This window comes from Lutra lutra, chromosome 9 (genome assembly GCF_902655055.1).
Source record: "Lutra lutra chromosome 9, mLutLut1.2, whole genome shotgun sequence".
NCBI classification, from domain to species: domain Eukaryota; kingdom Metazoa; phylum Chordata; class Mammalia; order Carnivora; family Mustelidae; genus Lutra; species Lutra lutra.
The window spans coordinates 75,223,911-75,241,677 of record NC_062286.1 but is presented as its reverse complement, the minus strand read 5'-3'; the positions used below and the strand labels follow the sequence as shown (position 1 = coordinate 75,241,677).

The 17,767-nt window shown below is 40.8% G+C and overlaps 1 protein-coding gene across 1 annotated transcript; it reads right to left on the bottom strand.

Annotated features, from left to right (window-relative positions):
- Window positions 1-10,806: 10,806 nt before the first annotated feature.
- LOC125108762 (cytochrome c oxidase assembly factor 5) lies at window positions 10,807-17,753 on the bottom strand. Its single transcript, XM_047745046.1, has 3 exons — window positions 17,560-17,753; window positions 12,068-12,151; window positions 10,807-11,339 (listed from the first exon to the last, which is right to left on the bottom strand). The coding sequence occupies exons 1-3, from the start codon at window positions 17,656-17,658 to the stop codon at window positions 11,298-11,300; spliced, it is 225 nt and encodes a 74-aa protein (XP_047601002.1). The 5' UTR covers window positions 17,659-17,753; the 3' UTR covers window positions 10,807-11,297.
- Window positions 17,754-17,767: the final 14 nt, after the last annotated feature.

The window sequence follows — 17,767 nt, the reverse complement described above, 5'->3', positions numbered from 1 at the left end:
TCTACCTTAGGGACAGAAGGCTGGCCCCTGCGGCAGGAAAGGCCAGTTAGCACGGCACACCTCTCCCCTCTGCACATGTCAGTCTCGTGCGCTAGTACCCAGGCTTGTGCAAGCAAGTTGGGACAGTGTCGGCATGTCGTCAGCCTCTGCCATCAGATTTTGTAAATTCAGAACATTTGAGGGAAAGTGAATCTGATTTGCTTTTAAAAATTAAATTGCATTGTGAGGGTAACCTTAATTACAAATCTATGTATCGTATGTTCAGCCAGTTAAACCAGTAGCTTCTTTAACATATGTAAATAAAAGATAATGTCGAAGTGGACAAATTCTTCTTCTTTGCTCCTCAAAGCAGTTTGGCATTTACTAGTGATAGGTGGTCCTTGAAAAATGTGTCCATTCCTATATAAATAGAGCAGCCATATCTGAAACAGTTTGGTAATGTGAGAGCTTCCAAAGATGGAATAAGACTAACTGTGCATAGGAACCTATAGCTTCTGCTTTAAATGGAATTATATTTTTATCTGATTGCTGGATGTTAGACAGACATGGTCGTTCTTTACTCTAGGGGCGTCCTGCTCATATGGCCTAGGCGTTCAGCTCAGATGACACCGGTCTCACTGAGGGCTTGAGGCTCTGGTGACAAGAAAGCATAGCTAAGTTACTAAATTACTTAATAACAAGCAGGTGGTTACTTTTCTAAAATATCTGAGCTTATCTTTTGAATAAAATTACTCTTACCAAAAATATTTTACATGTTCTTGATAATGAGACTGTCATTTTCACTTTAAAAGGCTTGAGCAATTGCCACTGATATTTTTTTAAAATGCATGACATAATGGTCTTCATACGATTTGAAATATTTTTTTTAAATCACTCTTTCTTGGTAACTCCAAATTTTACATCTCATAATGGGGATTTTTGTACTAAATTTGATAACTAGTTGATTTAATTGCTAGTCAAAGAATAATATAAAAATGTAAAGTTCTCCTGTGCTTACAGGAAGTCATTTATATTTAGAACCGCTTTTGCCTGTGAATTTGATGTCTACAACAGAACAGTTCCCAGAGAACTCCCCTGATGCTCTCGCTCGGGAATGTGAGGGAATATGAGGCGTGCCTGATGGCTCATCCTCCTCTTCAGCATTTGCTGTGTCCACTGGGTTGCCATGACAACCCTCCAACCAGTACAGCTGGGGATGATGCTGGGAGCAGGCTCTATAGGAAAGGGCACCTGTGGGCTCTCACTGGCTTAGTGGCATGCCTGTGAGAGGTGACCACAGTAAGGACAGCCCACCCAGAGAAGGCTGCCATGGGGAGATCTCAGTGGGATCACTCCTTCATGACCCTTCTAGCCTTGATGGCTGTGCAGACCCAGCGTGCCACCATTGCATGGGCTCACTGATTGCTTTGCACCCAGGACAGCTGTCTCCTCAGTGGGGACGGCATGTTAGCGCAGCCTTCTCAGCCAGATGGCTTTGCTACGTACTGAATTCTGCAAGGAAAATGAGCATTTTGAATTTGAGGTGATTAATAGCCATTGCTAATATAGAAAAATGCAGCTCTTGAAAAGCTTTGATAAGAATAGCACCATTTCTTATTCCATTTAATTGGAAATGTAACAGAACCTTTGAACCACTAGTTATGATAGAATCCTCAGACTACTAGACATGACATACATGAAAACCATTCACTTAAAAAACAGAAGTTTGCTTCTACTTAGATACAGCGCTGCCTCTGAAAATGCAGACTCGCAATCCCATCCAGCATGTGTCCATGTCTGTGCTTCTTAGTTGCCTTCCTCGTTCAGAAGCCTGCCATCTTGCGTGCATATTGTTGTAAATGAGTTCAGCACCCATTTGAATTAATCCCATTTTTTTTAAGGCTATGAAAATAATCAATTCATTTCATCTTAGTTTAAGTCTTTTCTTTTTCCTTTTTTACTGCTGTCATTTCTTGTGCTTGTTTTTTTCCCCAGTGAGGGTTGTCGAAGAGAAAATACAATGAAGAATGTTGGAAGTCGCAAATATGCATTTAATTCCCTGCAGCTGAAGGCTTTCCCCAAGCATTACAGGCCTCCCGAAGGGACTTACGGAAAAGTTGAAACATGAACACACGGTTCCTCTAATTAGCTGTTACATACTAAATGTGGGTACCCTCTAGTGTCATATATGAATTCTTCAAGAAGACCTGAAGGATTGGTTTTTATTTTTGTGTTTTTAAAAAAAATTTCACTAAAAAGTCTATGGAGCATGTTTTCCACTGGAATCAGTAGGAGGTAATGTGGCTCAATAGTGTGGATCGTAGCGACTGCCCATTTAAATAGCCTCAGCCATAACCACACAGATGTCATCGATAGTTACCTGTATGAATCAAGCTAGATATGTCTGAAATGCTAAAAGACTTTTTTAAATGCCCACTTAGGCAGCTGCACACCTAACGTATTTTTCTACCGAGTAACTCGAAATTGAGCATTGCAATTACAGTCTACTTTTAAAAACTCTGAATGTAAAACAGTAAGTAATATATTAAATTGTTGGATCCTGGCCAGACCAGCAGATGTTAAATGTTAATTCAAGTTTTGGGGAAAGAAGCTAACTCTAGCTCGTGCAGTGAGAGCAAGTGGTTCCGACGAGTTGTCCTGTGACAGCGCAGGGGAAAGCAGAAGTTGAGGTAAAGGTTGCTAAATCAGCCCAAGATAAGACTTCACTGGAAGGTGCTACCTGCGCAGCAGCCCACACAGTGGGGCCCCCTCTGCCCGCTGACGCATCGTGGAACAGGGTGTGTGCTGGAGAATGTGAAGCCAGCTGTCCTGTGCTCTTCAGCTCCGTGGCTGGTCCTGCCTCCGGGGCACTCCTCTCCTCCTCCCCTGGGTGTTGAGTTCTGTCACTCCAGGACTCCACATGTGACGTGTCTGCTACCTCTCAGACAACAGTGTGGGGGTTTATGTGTGTAGGTGCTGGAAACCTAAATATTTTCAGAACAGATGTCCTTTTCTGGGTTTCCCAGTTTATCGTCTTCTAGAAGATGGTGCAATCATGTTGGACTGTCTGATGAAAGTTTCTCTTAGGTTTGCAGCACCTGTTACTGTCCTCTTCATATTTTATTATATAAGGTGACTAATTGAGAAAGTTGAATTTATCTCCTACAGTGAGATTTTGAAAGGGATAAATGGGCCATAAAACTTAGGAATTTCATAGAAAATTATGTTCAGTCATCTATTATAAGATGATGATGAGTCTTATCTGCACATAGCAGAGATTGTTTTCCTTAGTTTATATACATCTATCAGTTCTATTTATCATGATTATTATGTTTACATGTTATTTAAAAGGTTGTAAAAGAAATCTATGTGGAACATATCCATGATGCTGATCCTAATGATTTGTGAACACCGTGGGAAATTCCTAGGTCTAAAATTTGAGGTGTAACTCGTGGGCTCCTTTAGACGAGGCCTTTGGAAACGTGTGACATACTTGAGCTGCTGAGGCCCAGGCACGGCCACACACTGGCAGAGACCCAGAGGGGTAGGCACACAGGTGAGGGTGGAACTGGATGAAAGACCTTCCAGACCCTTCCTGCGCAGACAGAGCCTGCTTCTCCTAGTGCCTGGTTGGGTGTGAGCAGATGCAAACGATGCCCCAGGGAGCGATGGCAGCTGCTCATGCCTGTCCCACAGCTGGCTCACTGTGGAGAGTGCAGGCAAAGACACTCCTGTCCCCCAAACCCGCCATAGAGCTGGCGGTATCTGGAGTCACATTCTCCTGCTGTATGGGTCCAGGTTCAAAGACAGTTTCCAGGATGGCTGATTTCGCCTCTCACCCCTCCCCCGTTTCATTTAAGTTGTAATTTCTCTAGTACCTACCTAGTTCCATCTTTTCTCATTTTAGCATCATTATCTTTAAAGAATTCCCTTGTCTTTTTAAATTAAAGGTTACGCATATTGTTTCCAGATTTTTTTTTTTTTTGTCTGAAGAGCATTAAGTACCCGCATTTATCAAAAGGGAATATAGCAAATGTTGAGTCGTCTGTTCGCAGTTTTGCATGTGGCACCTTCACGTGAATTATTTTTCCGACTTTGGCTTCATGTTAAGGATCGCCGTAAAACTGTAAGACGTGGCTAATGGTGCAGAAGCTGCTAACCTTTCTGTATTCCATATGGGCACTACCCCCGGCCGCGGGAGGCAGGGGGAAGCGTGGGGCAGCCTCCCTGCGGTGCCGCACCCTCCCCGCACTCTCGGAGCCAGGGCACCCCCCACCCCCGCACCTCTTACCCCCCACCCCCCCATAACGGCGGCTGGCATTCCTGGGGTGGGGGGCACGGGAGCTCGGAGTCTTCAGCTGCACTGGGGAAGCCTTTTCATAGGTTACCGTCAAATAGACTCCGCCTGGTGTTCCTGAGAAGGTCCCTCATTTAAAAAGAAACGTTGAGACCTACTGAAAACATGGGATGTGACGTGGATTCTAAGCACCTGCAGCACAGTTGCCTTTGGTTTCCTTGAAAAATGTACAAATATTGTATAATACAGTTTTGTCCCTTCACGGTTGTATTTGCCAAGCTCAGTGCTTTAAAGTACTTTTATTTATTTGTTTTGGGTGGGCAGTATTAATATATATAAACATATAGTTACTGTTTTATATATTCTTAGCTCATTCTAAGCCATGTATGCTGTAAATGTGCTAGTCTTTAGAACGACAAATAATAAATAACTGACAAGAACATTAAACTGGGTGTTGACTGATTCATTCCATTACAGTTAGGAGGAGGACTAGTCTTATGGCCACATCATTAATAGGAATTGCATTGAGCACTTGTGTGTCTATAAGCGCCAGACCGTGACACACTTCTGTTTTATAATCTTGTTTTCTCTTACTTTGAAGCAGAGGGGTAGTAGGGGGTGGGACTAAGAGCCTGGACTTCAGCCGCAGGAAGAAATAGCTCCCAATCCTGTTCTGCCACTCATTGGCTGGTGACTCTGAACTTGTTGCTTGCCCTCTCAGAGCCTCTGTTTGCTCGTGTGTGAAACATGGACACCATACTGGTACATTCTTTGTAAGGCGGTTGTGAGGTGCTTTGGCATTAAGTGTTCACAAGTGTTAGCTGTTTTTCCCTTCCCACATCCATAAATACGGATCATGTCTTCTCTGGGTTGCCTGGTCATCTGTTGTGTGATTTGCTATAAAACAGTAGTTCCATTAATGGTTTGATTGTTCGTTATAACCAGGACTGCATCTTGTACCTTAGTACCTTTTACTCTGCCCGTGTGCCCAGTGATTGCCCTTAGATGAATTCCTGGCAGCAGATATTTACAATTAAAAGATAATTTAAAATTTTAAACATTTTTGAATTTTTAGTGTTACCAAAGTGCTCCCAGAAAATTAAGCTACTACCTATTAACAGGTGCCTTTTTCCCTTTATTCTCAATTTTCGTTTCTTTGATGACTGTGAAAATTGAACATCTTTTAAACTTTTACTGATTTTTCTACTTTTGTGGCTTCATTGGAGTGTTGGTCCATTTCACATGCACTGTTTCTAATATATATTAACTCCTCTGTTGTTAAGTTGTGGTTTTTTAGAACTCATCACTTGTCTCTGGTTTTGTTTATAGTAGGGAGTAGAAAGCTCTTATGTAATTAAATATGCTTGTCTTTTTCGTTTTGGTGCTTGTCCTGAAATCAGGTCCTGGCTTCCCCACTGAGGGGGACAAGGCACTCAGTTCCTTGTCCATGAAGTGGATGTGGTGCAGTGTGCTCAATGAGGGACCACACTAGCCTGTGCCACCTTGTGAAGAAAGCCTCCCTATTGCTAAGATCTGGCAAGTGGGAAGTAATTTTGTCTTATTTTTATTACAGCTGTTACTCCCCAAGCTATGACAGATTCCCGAGATCATAGGATTAGAATATCCACATTTCAGATCCTCCCTCAGACCCCTTTCATGCCTCAGTGCTATCCTTGTGATGATTCCTTCCTGTATTAGGCTCCCGGTGGGCCTTTCTGGCCAGTCCAGGCACGTCTGAATTCAAATGCAGACCTCTGTGGTATTTTCACTCTCTCTTGTATAATTTAATGACCAAAAAAGCTGGGACAGATTAGAGGGGATAGGAAACATTGCTTATGATTCCACATGTAGGAAGACAATGTCGATATCAGAGAGATCACTTTAGAAAGATAGCACTTCACTACTTTCCCCTTGCCGCTCACCCCTCCCTTGGCTTCCCTGGCCTCACTCTGTCTGCTGGTTGTCCTCCACCCACCACTAACATTATGGTGTTCCCCAGGGTTCTGTCTGTAACTTTCCTCTGTCTCATTTCAAATGCTCTTCCTGAACAGTCTTAATCATTCCTATGGAGTAAATTGCCACTTATTTGCTAATGACTCCCAAGTTTCTAGGTCCACCCCAGACTCTCTGTAGGTCCATATCCATCTGCACATCTGGCCATCTCCTAGTCATTCTACTTGAGTGTCTACTTTGGGGTCTCACAGCATAGTGACAGCAAAGTCATGCTTTCTCTCCAAGCTGGCTGAGCCATCCTCCGATAAATGACCCCACGTTCCACCCAGTGGTGGTCATCTCCCCTCCCTTCCCCATCCCATGAGCTACTAAGATCTGTATCTCTTTATTACCGCTTCAACCTAACTCATAATTTCACCTCCTACTCACAGCCATGGTCTATGTCCTGTTACCTCAGATCCAGACCACCAACCCTCAGCCTTCTCATTGCTCCTTTAAGACCCATCTCAGTCCTGCCATCTGTGGTGATTTCTCTCCACAGAATGAGTTGGGTCTCTTTAAAAAAAAAAAAAAAATTCCTCATTCCATTGTGAGTGGAACTGTTATATTGTACTTTTATATGTTTCTACTTCAGCGTGTTATTTTGTGTTCACAGTGGCACATGTAATGCCTGTCACTCAAAAATTTTTACTGAATGAAAAGATAAATAACTGGTTTTTTGGGGGGGTATTCAATTGAAATTTTTCCTTTCACCACTAGACCATGTTGTACTTGTCTCCCTATATAATCCATCCTTCTAAACAATGACAAGGAGCCAAATCTGACAGGCTCAAAGGAGGAAGCAAACTTAAGAGCAGCAGAGTGTGGCAAACACAGGACAGTGATTTTTCTTTCCAGCGTAAGCAGCGGGGTCTTTGAGGAAAGCCCAGTATTACAGCAGGTTCACACAATGTCCTCTCTTGATCTGGATGGTAGTGACATGATAATTTACTCTATAGTTATTTGTTAACAGTATACACTCTGTGCGCTTTTCTATATGTCTGTTATATTTAATGATAAAATTAAATATTAACCTACCATTGTTCAATAAGCAATCAAAAAAGAGAATTAAGAATACAACTCCATTTACAATAATACAAAAAAGAAAAAGATACTTGGAATTAACCCAATCAAGGAGGTGAAAAAATTACAAAATGTTGCAGAAAGAAAACACCAATAAATGGAAAGACGTCCATGTGAATGGATTGGAAGATTTTGTATTGTTAAGATGCCAGTACTATCCAAAGTCTTGTACAGATTCAGTGTGCTCCCTATCAAAATTCCACTGGTGTCTTTTGCGGAGTTACAGAAATACATCTTAAAATCCATCTGGAATCTCAAGGGGCCCAGAATAGTGAAAACCATAAAAAAAAAAAAAAAAAGTTGGAGGTTGCATACTTCCTGATTTCCAACTTATTACAAAGCTACAGTAATCAAAACAGGGTAGCACGAACATAAAGACAGACATATAGAGCAATGGAAAAGAAGAAAACCCTAGCATATGTGGTCACATGATATTCAACAAGGATGCGAAGACCATTCAATGAGCAAAAGGCAGTCTTTTCAACAAATGGTGTTCGGAAAACTGGATATCCCCATGCAAAAGAATGAAACTGGATCCTTCCCTTGCCCCATATACAAAATCAACTCAAACATGATCAAAGATGTAAAAGTAAGAACTAAAACTGTACAATTCCCAGAAGAAAATTTAGGGGAAGAACTTCACTGGGTTGGGCAATGATTTGTTGGATATGGCACCAAAAGGACAGGCAACAAAAATAGAAACAGATACACTGGACTACATCAGAATTTAAAACTGCATCAACATGGTGAACACAATCAACAGAGTGAAAACAAATGAGAGAAAATACCTGCAGATCATCTCTGCTAAGGGGTTAATATCTAGGATATACACAGAACTCCTAGAGCCCCACAACAGAAAGCCCTATTTTATAAGAGGCAAAGAACTTGAATAGCCGTTTCTCCAAAGAAGGTTTACAAAGGCCAACAAATAAATGAAATGATGCTTAACATCAGTATTGCCAGGGGTTGGGTAATGGGGAGTTGTTTAATGGCTGTACAGTTTCAGTTCTGCAAGGTGAATGAGCTCGAGACTGGCTGTGTAACAAGGTAACATACTTAACATAACTGAACTATATACTTAAAAATGCTTAAGAGTGTATGCTTTACATTATGTATATTTTACCACAAATAAAATTTAAAATATATAGTTACTGATAAAGGTATCAGAAATTTCAAAGTGGATCACAGACCTATATGTAAGTTAAAACTATAAAGTTTTTTGATGAAAACAGGAATAAATTTTTGTAAGTTTGGATTAGGCAGTGGTTTTCTTAGATACACCAGAAGGAAAAAGAGATAAATTGGAATTCATCAAAATAATTGTGCTTCAAAAGACAACATCAAGAGAGGGAAGACAGATCACCTTTGGGAGAGAACATCTGCCAATCATTTGTCTTTAAGGAACTTGTATACACTATATATAAAGACTTCTTATAACACAATAATAAAAAGACAAGTAACTCATTTGAAAAATGGACAAAGGACTTGACCAGACATTTCTCCGAAGATACACAGAAAGCCAGTAAGCACATGAAAATATGCTCAGCTTCAGTAGCCATTAGGGAAGTGCCAATCAAAATCCCAATCGGATACCAGGTCACACCTAGTAGAATGTTTATAATCAAATAGATGAAAAACAACTGTTGCTGATGTGGACCAATTGAAATCCTCTTGTTGCTGGTGGGAATGTAAAATGGTGTAGTCGCTGCAGAAAAGTTAGGCAATTCATCAAAATGTTAAACTTGGGAATTGTTATGCCACTGTTAGGTATAACCCTGGAGAAATGAAACATATCTTTGCAAAACTTGTTCACAAATGTTCATAGAATTATTCTTTTTTTTTCTTTTTTTTTTTTTTCTTAAATTTATTTATTTGTCAGAGAGAGAGAGGGAGAGAGAGCAAGCACGGGCAGACAGAATGGCAGGCAGAGGCAGAGGGAGAAGCAGGCTTCCCGATGAGCAAGGAGCCCGATGTGGGACTCGATCCCAGGACGCTGGGAGCATGACCTGAGCCGAAGGCAGCTGCTTAACCAACTGAGCCACCCAGGTGTCCCATAGAATTATTCTTAATAGTCCAAAAGTGCAAATAATTCAAAGTCCTTCAACTAATGAATGGTTACATAAAACATAGTTTATCTATACTATGGAATTAGTTAAAAAGGAATGGACAGATCCTACATATGGATGAACCTTGAAAACACAGTAAGTAAAAGAAGCCAGTCACAAAAGGCCACATATAATCCCATTTTTATGACATGTCCAGAATGCGCAAATCTATAGACACAGAAAGTGTATTAATGGTTGCTGGGAACTGGGGGGAAAGGAGGGATGGGGGGCAGTAACTGCTAATGGGTATGGGGCTTCCCTTGAGAATGTTCTGGAATTAAATAGTGGTGATAGTTGCACAAACTTGTGACTATACAAAAAGAAGCAAAACTGAATTGTATGCTTTAAGTGTGAATTTATGGAATGTGAATTTCTCCAAATGAAGTTCCCAATAAAGCTATTATTAAAAACTGATGGTTTGATAAAATAATTTTAGAGTATCTTATCAACGTTCTTTCAGTAAAAGTTGGAGCACTTAAATAGGTATACAGGAGTTACTGAAAGGGGGGGGGTGTGGGGGAGGAACAACCCATTACTTTCCTTTTCCCAGTGAGAAGCAGTACACCTATACCACACAAAGAAACCTCAGTGACACTCTGCCACAAGGACTGGTGTGCAATTCTCACTTTAGGTGAACCTTTAAACAAGCAGCTGAGCTACAGAACACCTTGACTGCTTGTCCGAATAACCATGCCTGTAGGAAGCAGGATAGTGTCTTCATTATTCTTCAATACTGAAAAGAGAGGTGAAACTTGGATTCATATTTGACTCTTGACTATATTAAGTGATCAGAGTAAAGTTATTGTGATTCTAAACTTTTTCAATCATTTTCTGGTTTTCCTGCTTTGTCTATGCTTTGTCTATGGACATCTGTTGTTTCAGTTTGCTCTGATCCTTTCCTTTTGGGGGAAGGCCCACCAGAGACATTCATTGCAATTCTGTTGGGGGATACCCCATTACAGTGCCTAAGACCCAAGCCTGGACGACATCATGGGATCGTACCCCCTTTTCCACAGAACTGGTCTAGTTCAAGAGCAGGTGGTTCAAGTAAGGTAACAGTCCTTTTGTAGGATTTGATTAGTGGACCCTAGAAAAGATTAGTGCTCTTCTTTTTGGATCACAGATCTTATGGATGTGTGCTTTTGGCTGCCTGGACTCTTTCCCATTATGTAGAGAGAGGACCAGGCCAAAACTGAAACCAGAAATAGAGAAAAACAGTCACAAGATGGAGGCCAAGAGCCCCAGCAACATAACCAGAGCTATGCATCCAGCTATGTCTATTACATGATGTTAATATTCAAGTTTTGAGGTTGTTACTCTAGTGAATCTGTGTAAATGAAGCATTTCTTCTCCAAGGAATCAAACACAATTTATTTTAGAACTAAACAGTACAAATTGAGTAAAAGAAAGCTTTATCCTAAATTTTCCCAGTAGACACTGTCTCCCAAGACTGCATGTTACCAGTTTTCACAGTCCCATCAGTAGCCTTCGTAATATTCACAAAGGATGTACAAATTGTGTCATTTTGTTGAAGAGTCAAGTTGGAAAATAACAATCTTTTCACTTTTTGAGCTTTCTAACAATTCTCAAAATATAGTAGGATGCTCCCAGCTCATAGCTGTTCAATTAAATTTTTCTTCCAGAAGTAACTTAGAGCAAAAGAACCATTTAGTTTATACACAGTCAAAAACAGAACTCATCCATTTTCTCCAGTGTTCATGGAGGGAAAAACTGGTCCATCCCACCAGATGTAGCAAAAAGTCTGTCTCCTGTTTGGGCTTCTCTGTTGTAAGTGACCAGAGAAAGCTTCATGTTTTCATTTTGGTTTCAGCACACTAGCATCAATATCCTTTTCTTCCTCGGAATCTGGATCTGGTATCCAACTGAAAATAAATGTATAATTAAATCAATTTTATACAACATAATTAAACACAGCTTTGGTAAGGGGCTCTCACTACATGACTGAAGTAAACCAGTTTTCCAGCACAGTCAAAAGGGCAGATGTCAGAGCTACGAAGGGAAAAAAAATAATAAAGATGGCATTAAAAGGAAAAGTTCCATTTAAGGTCCCAGTAAGGATTTTCTTTTCAAGTAGAGTCCAAATTATATTTATTTTTTTTCTCTGAACTACACCCGATATGTGTTGTTCTAGCAAACTTAACTTTTAAGTTTTGTTTGGGTTAATACTCAAATGTATTTGAAGTCTTTAAATATTAAATAACACTTAACTGTCTAGGGATTAATAATCTTTAAAGTTCCAACTTATAGGATGATTGCATCTTTGACTTTGACTTAAACCTCAGAGTGCACCCTCTTTTAAGAGTGGTCGGCGAGGTGGAGGGTTTTAAAGTCAGTAAATAAGGCAGATTTCCATCTTGGAGGACTAATAGTGAATGAGTCTTGGACAAAGCCTGGAAGAATCTATTAATCTGCTCAGAAGTTCCCTAGACAGCTCTTCCCAGTGTCAAAGTAGAAGTTATAGGTAAATAATATTATCTAAATCCTTTTTTCTGCATGATCTCACTGTAACCCTATCTATAATTAATAGGCCATTCCATATTTATATATAGCTAATTTTTAGCATAAGCTTTCAAAAGCTTTAACCTCTTACCATTGATCTTTTACATTCAAAAAATGAGTATTTCAGAGCTTTGCAGTTTCCTTCCTTCAGACACTGTCGAGGGGATTTTCCTTCCTAGGATACAGAAAACAATATAAATACCTGACAAATGAAGCAGTGTTTTTTGAAAAAAAAAATTTAAGAAGTAAATTATAGGTGAAAATATTTTGTAATTCATTTTGACTGTTGATGTTTAGGGAGAACAGAATAGAATAAAAAGATGTATCAAGTAATTCTGGAGCACTTTAAAGGGTGCCCTTAAGTTCTTGAAGACACTAGTGTCCATGGGATACTTTTCTGTAAGATGTTTATATAAAAATCTTGAAACTGGTATTTTTAGCACAATACAGATAAGAAAGAGAAAACACAGAGGTGAAAGCAGTAATGGGGTTTCTTCAGTGGTTTTAAATTTTTTTATACTTCAGAATTCCTCAAGACAGAAGAACATTATGTGTCAGAGAAGGAGAGAGAGCCTGCATATGTGTACACAGGCACGTGCGTTTGAGAAATCAGGCCTGCTGTAATGGGAAACAGGATGGTTTATTCTGGAAGGTCCTATCAAGTGGCTTTAAAGCCTCCAGTTAGGTCCTTTTAATGCAAACCATTTTACCTCCAACACTCCCTGCATTTTCCCACCCCAATACCCCATATAGCCAGGTTCTCTAGTCTGAGAAGCACAACCTAATGGAACTAGAAGAGGAAAGGGAAATATTAGCAGAATTTACATATTTGTGAGAGAAGATCTCCCTGGGCCTGATGTGGAATGAACTCCTCCTTATACGGGAAGTTCAAAAGGAGGTTAAGAAGAAAAATGGACTAAGCCATTCCCTTTCTGCCATCATCAGAACACTGCTACAAGAACACAGGAGAAATGCTTATTTCTGATTCTTAAGTAATAGGACTTTTTAAACTATGACTTAAAAATTAGACTTGACTAACAATCGCAAAACTAGATAAGAGCTAAAATTTAGTATTTTTTTTCAAGGTAAATATGGAATAAATATTAAAATATTTTGAACAAATACACTGCTGTACATATAAAGTAACACAACAGCAGTATGTTGGAGCTTGGAAGCATCTACAAATAATATATTTCATGATTCAGAGAGGCAAGATTAAAATTGAATTGCAGCAAAATTTCTTTTTGGATGTCCTATCCTGCTAAGTTACCTATACACTAAACCCTAACTTATTTAAAACAAAACAAAACTCAGACTGGTCTTAGATCAGTTAAAGGGAGGTTAAAAAAATAAATCCTAGATACTCCTGCCTAGACAGGGCTTTTACTTTTTTGTTATTTTGTCCTGCCTAGACCAGCCTTTTAAAAAAACAGGTAGCAAAGAAGGTGTATGTGTGCAAATGCTGCCTGGCAGTGTGGGCACATCACAGAGCAGAGTGCCAGGGGGGTCTGGTGGGGACAGGGGCAGTTGCTAAAGGGATCTGGTTCCCAGGAATGCAAATATATAAAACAACATCTGGAAAAAGAAGTCTGAACGTAAGTGTTCTGAATTACCTGGGGTTTAATGACACCAAACTATGGAATGCAATTTATGAAGGAAAAATAATCAAAACCTTAACATTATTATTTTCATTAAAGAAATAAAATACATACTGCTTATAAACAGCCTTATGCAGTGTCTGACAGTATAAATGAAAATAATGAAACCTTCCTACTCAAGGTGAGTTTCAGTGTAAAATGAGTAAGGCGATTTTGCCTGAGAATAAAAATGACCCTGTTCAGTGTTAATTTTAAAAGCTCACCAGCCAGAATTAGGTGCCCTAAAATCAGAACATTTTTAGTGTGGTACTGAATACCAGATGTTAATAAGGAACCTACAATACTTAAATAGAGACATCTGGTGCATTTATGCACCCGGAAAAATGTAACTCCAATTTCACCTGCTTTTCATCATCAGGGATTTCCCTTCAACCCCACCTCTGCACCCACCCCTCCAAACATTTATTTTGCAAGTGCCAGTCCCACTTCTAGTTTTTAACTGTGAAAAATGCTCCAGGAACCACATCTGTGGCATTCCAGATCCCCTGGAATCTTAGGTTCTTGATTTTAATGGTCCCCTACCATTAAAATGAATCTCAAAAGTGAATCAGAACAGAGTAAGTAGCAGGCTTCCTTGCACTATGTTCCTCCGCCAAACTCTGTCATGACATGCTGAGGGGATGTGTGTTGCCCACATGAATGATGTGAGAGCAGGTAAGAGTGAATAAAACTATACAAAAGACGAGAACTATAAAGTGACGTTTCCCCAAACTGTATCTAAGATGTATCTAAGATGCCGTCTTTTTCATAAGCTTTTAAGCCATACCGCCACCTGCCTGTGGGAAGATCCATCTACAAACACCAAATCTAAGAGAGAGGTTAATTCATCCTCCTTCACCTTTACACCAAATGGCAGACTGCTAGCTGTCCCTTAACCTTTAACTCATCAAGTGTGGCATATGGCTGGGCTAGATTTCCCAGCCACCCTTGCAGCGAGGTGTGGTCCTATGACTAAGTTCCAGCCAAAGGAACTGAAATGTAAAACTTTGGGGTTGGTCCTCAAGGGCAACTGGCTGCCCCCCTTCCTCACTTCACACCACTATGTCACAGGCAATCTTGAATCAGGAGTGTGAAAATAACATCCTGCCTTCCATCACCGCACCTAAAACCACAAGATCAACAGTGTCTGGGTCTACAGAAGGCTGAGAGGAGCTGCCCAGGCCCCACTTGTAGGCGCACACAAGAGCAAAATAGAAAATTTTCTATCTTGTTTAAGGCAATGTTATTTTGGGTTTCTGTAATACGTACCTGAACCTATACCCCAACCAATACACTCCCAGGCTTATTTGCCTTCTGAGGTCAAGATCAGTGATTCCTAAACATAACCATGCCCAAGAATAAACATGGGATACTTGTATGGGGTGGGGGAGGGGTACTGGAACCTATACTTCTAAGCTCTCTGCCCCCATCTCCAGGTAATTCTGATGAAGTCAGAAGATCTGGGAGCTTGCTAATGAAGCACAAAGGAGATAACCTGTGACTGAGGTTCCTTGGACATGGTTTCAATCTTTTTGATCTTCCAGGAGTTATAAAATCCTAAGAAGTCTATCCAAGAGCTACCTTTTGAATTTGCTTGTTTCTTGCTTCTCTCTAGCCGCACTAGGGTAGACATCCTTATCATTACCCTGAGTTTCTCCGAGCTCCTGCAGTTCTTCACTATTTCCATTGCAGCACCTGTATTGAATTCCTCCCTAGAGTGAGGTTGAGCAGCTTTTCCGGTGGGTTAAAGACTCGCAAAGAGAGACTACAGCATCCAACTGCCAAAAGATCAGATTAATTTCTTCATACAGAGCAGACACAGACCTCAGCAGCATGTCCAGTGGTCTTCAGAGTCTCTAGGAGGGGAGTGGTAGGCTGTAGATGCCAGTGACACCATCTGAGAAGATGGAATATTATCCCAGATCTGCAAAACTCAGTATTTTGCCTCAATACTGCCCTCTAAAGTCAGGGTGAATTTAACACAACTTAAACACACTCCCACTTAAGGTACTTTTTATAAATATCATTTTCTCCTATGTGACCAACATCAATTAGGTCACACACTCAACTGAGTAAAGCAAAGTCTGTGCCATGTGTCCTAGTCATTATCTTGCCTAGTTTTCTAGCTTTCCAGAGATCTAATTTCCATGTAGGAGGGAATGTATCCCAATCATCTGTGTGTCCCCAATTAGAGCTTGGCACTTAAATGTGTGCTAAATAAATTATTATTTATTTTTAATTTTTATTATTTTTTATATTTATTACATTTATGTTATGTATATTTATTTTATATTTATTATTTTCAGTATTTATTATTATTTATTTATATATAACAAAGCAGCTCGGTATCCTTCTTGCCCTCAGTATCCTCCTCCACTTCTAGAGTTTCTTTCCTCAGTCCTACTGTGTTCTTTATTCTCTTGATTGCTTATCTCCATGGCCTTCCTGATGTTGAATGTCAGGAGAAACCAGGGCCCTCACTCTAATACACAAGGGCTTTTACACATAACAACCTTCTTCTCAAGCCTTCTGTCACATTCCCTATCCCCCTGGTCCAATAGGGCACTAGCTTCTGGTCACATCTCCCTGACTTGCCCATGCTGTTCTTTCAGCCTCTCCCCTCAACCACCACATTCTCCACTCTTACATGACAACCTACTACTCAACATTTAAGACTTAGATCAAATGTCCCCCTGCTCTGTGAGAAATTTCTAAAAATTTCCAAGCAAAATAAGTTGCTCTCCATTGGGCTCCCACAGCATTTTGTGCCTAAGTCTAATCATTAAATATTTACTAAATGCTTACACAGCCTGTACTGCAGGGATTTAGCCCCTTGCATATCTGTCCTTCCCATCAGACTGAGCTCATGTAGGATAGTGACTGTAACGGACTCGTCTTGGTATCACCAAGGCCTGGCATCGTGCCTGCCACTCACCAGGCATTACTAAGAGCTGACTGAATACTTGCACCAGTGAAGCAGCAGATTGGAAACAGCCCTGTTCAGGTAGGTAGGAAGACAAGGCACCTCAGTTTCCTCATCTGTGTGTGAAAGACTAGAGAACTTCTTAAATTCATAACAACTCAAATTTTATAACAAATGGGGCAGCCCGTCTGGCTGACTGCTACAATCAGTGAACCAAATGTAAATCATGAATCAGTAGAAACACTGATAAAGCTTTACGATGCATGTCCATGTTGGGCTAGTTGTCTTTCCTTCGAAATAAGAGCAAACTTCTAAAATTACATCTCCAAGTGCAAAAAAATAATTGCACACAACTGATTGCCCTCTCATCAGGCTTTGGTAATTGGAAAAGGCACGTGCGTTTCAGCTGGACTCTAAGCTAGAACCCAGATCCCCAGACAACTTTGGACCTTATTGCTTGCCACTCTGCACTCAGATTGAGAAGACATGGTTGTAGTGCGGAGAGAGCGTAGTGGAAGCAAGAGACAAAACAGTAGGAAAATGGAGCTGCTTCGTTTACAACTTATCCAAGAATGTATATAACTTCGACTCAGAAATTCTAATCAAGAGAAAGTAAATATTCAGCCACAACTGAACGGAGAAATGAGAAACTACTAGTCAATGCAGTGTACCAGGTTGATGTAATTCCCTTAGATTCTCATTTTCTAGCACGCAAGAAACCGGCCTTACTCTCCTTTTTATCCCCAAAACCTAGCAGAGTAGGAGGCAACATTTAATAGGTGTTTCTTGAACTGAAATGGTTTATCTTTACAAAGACCCAAAGGGGAGGTCCAATTTAACACAATTTAAATTGTGTCCAATTTAACACAGCTGAAACTCCCCCAACATATTTTCCCAAGTTCCCTAAATTGGCGCCTTGATCTACGTCTCCTGAGAGCCACCGCAAGCTGAGCCGGGGACGTCGGCCGGGCCCTGCTTCCCCGGTTCTGGCGTCTCATCGCCCTGGGCGCCCGGCCGCGCTACCTTGAGCACACAGTCCGACTGCAGCAGACATGCGCCCAGGTCCTCCTTCACACCCGCGCACGCGCCGCCCTCCGGCTTGTCCTCGTAATACCGGGGCATGACTGCACCTGCCGCCCCAGCTGCCGAGACAGGCTTCGGTCCACAACCGCTGTCACCCGGCTGGGGCGCGGGGGGAAGGAACCGGAAGTCGGCAGCAACAACTTCCGGC

Excerpts from the sequence above, each read along its gene's own strand:
- LOC125108762 (XM_047745046.1), bottom strand. The coding sequence starts at position 17,658 with ATGCCCCGGTATTACGAGGACAAGCCGGAGGGCGGCGCGTGCGCGGGT. Across the intron at positions 12,152-17,559 it reads AGTCGGACTGTGTGCTCAAG|GAAGGAAAATCCCCTCGACA; the intron begins GTAGCGCGGCCG and ends TCTGTATCCTAG. Across the intron at positions 11,340-12,067 it reads TTGAATGTAAAAGATCAATG|TTGGATACCAGATCCAGATT; the intron begins GTAAGAGGTTAA and ends ATTTATTTTCAG.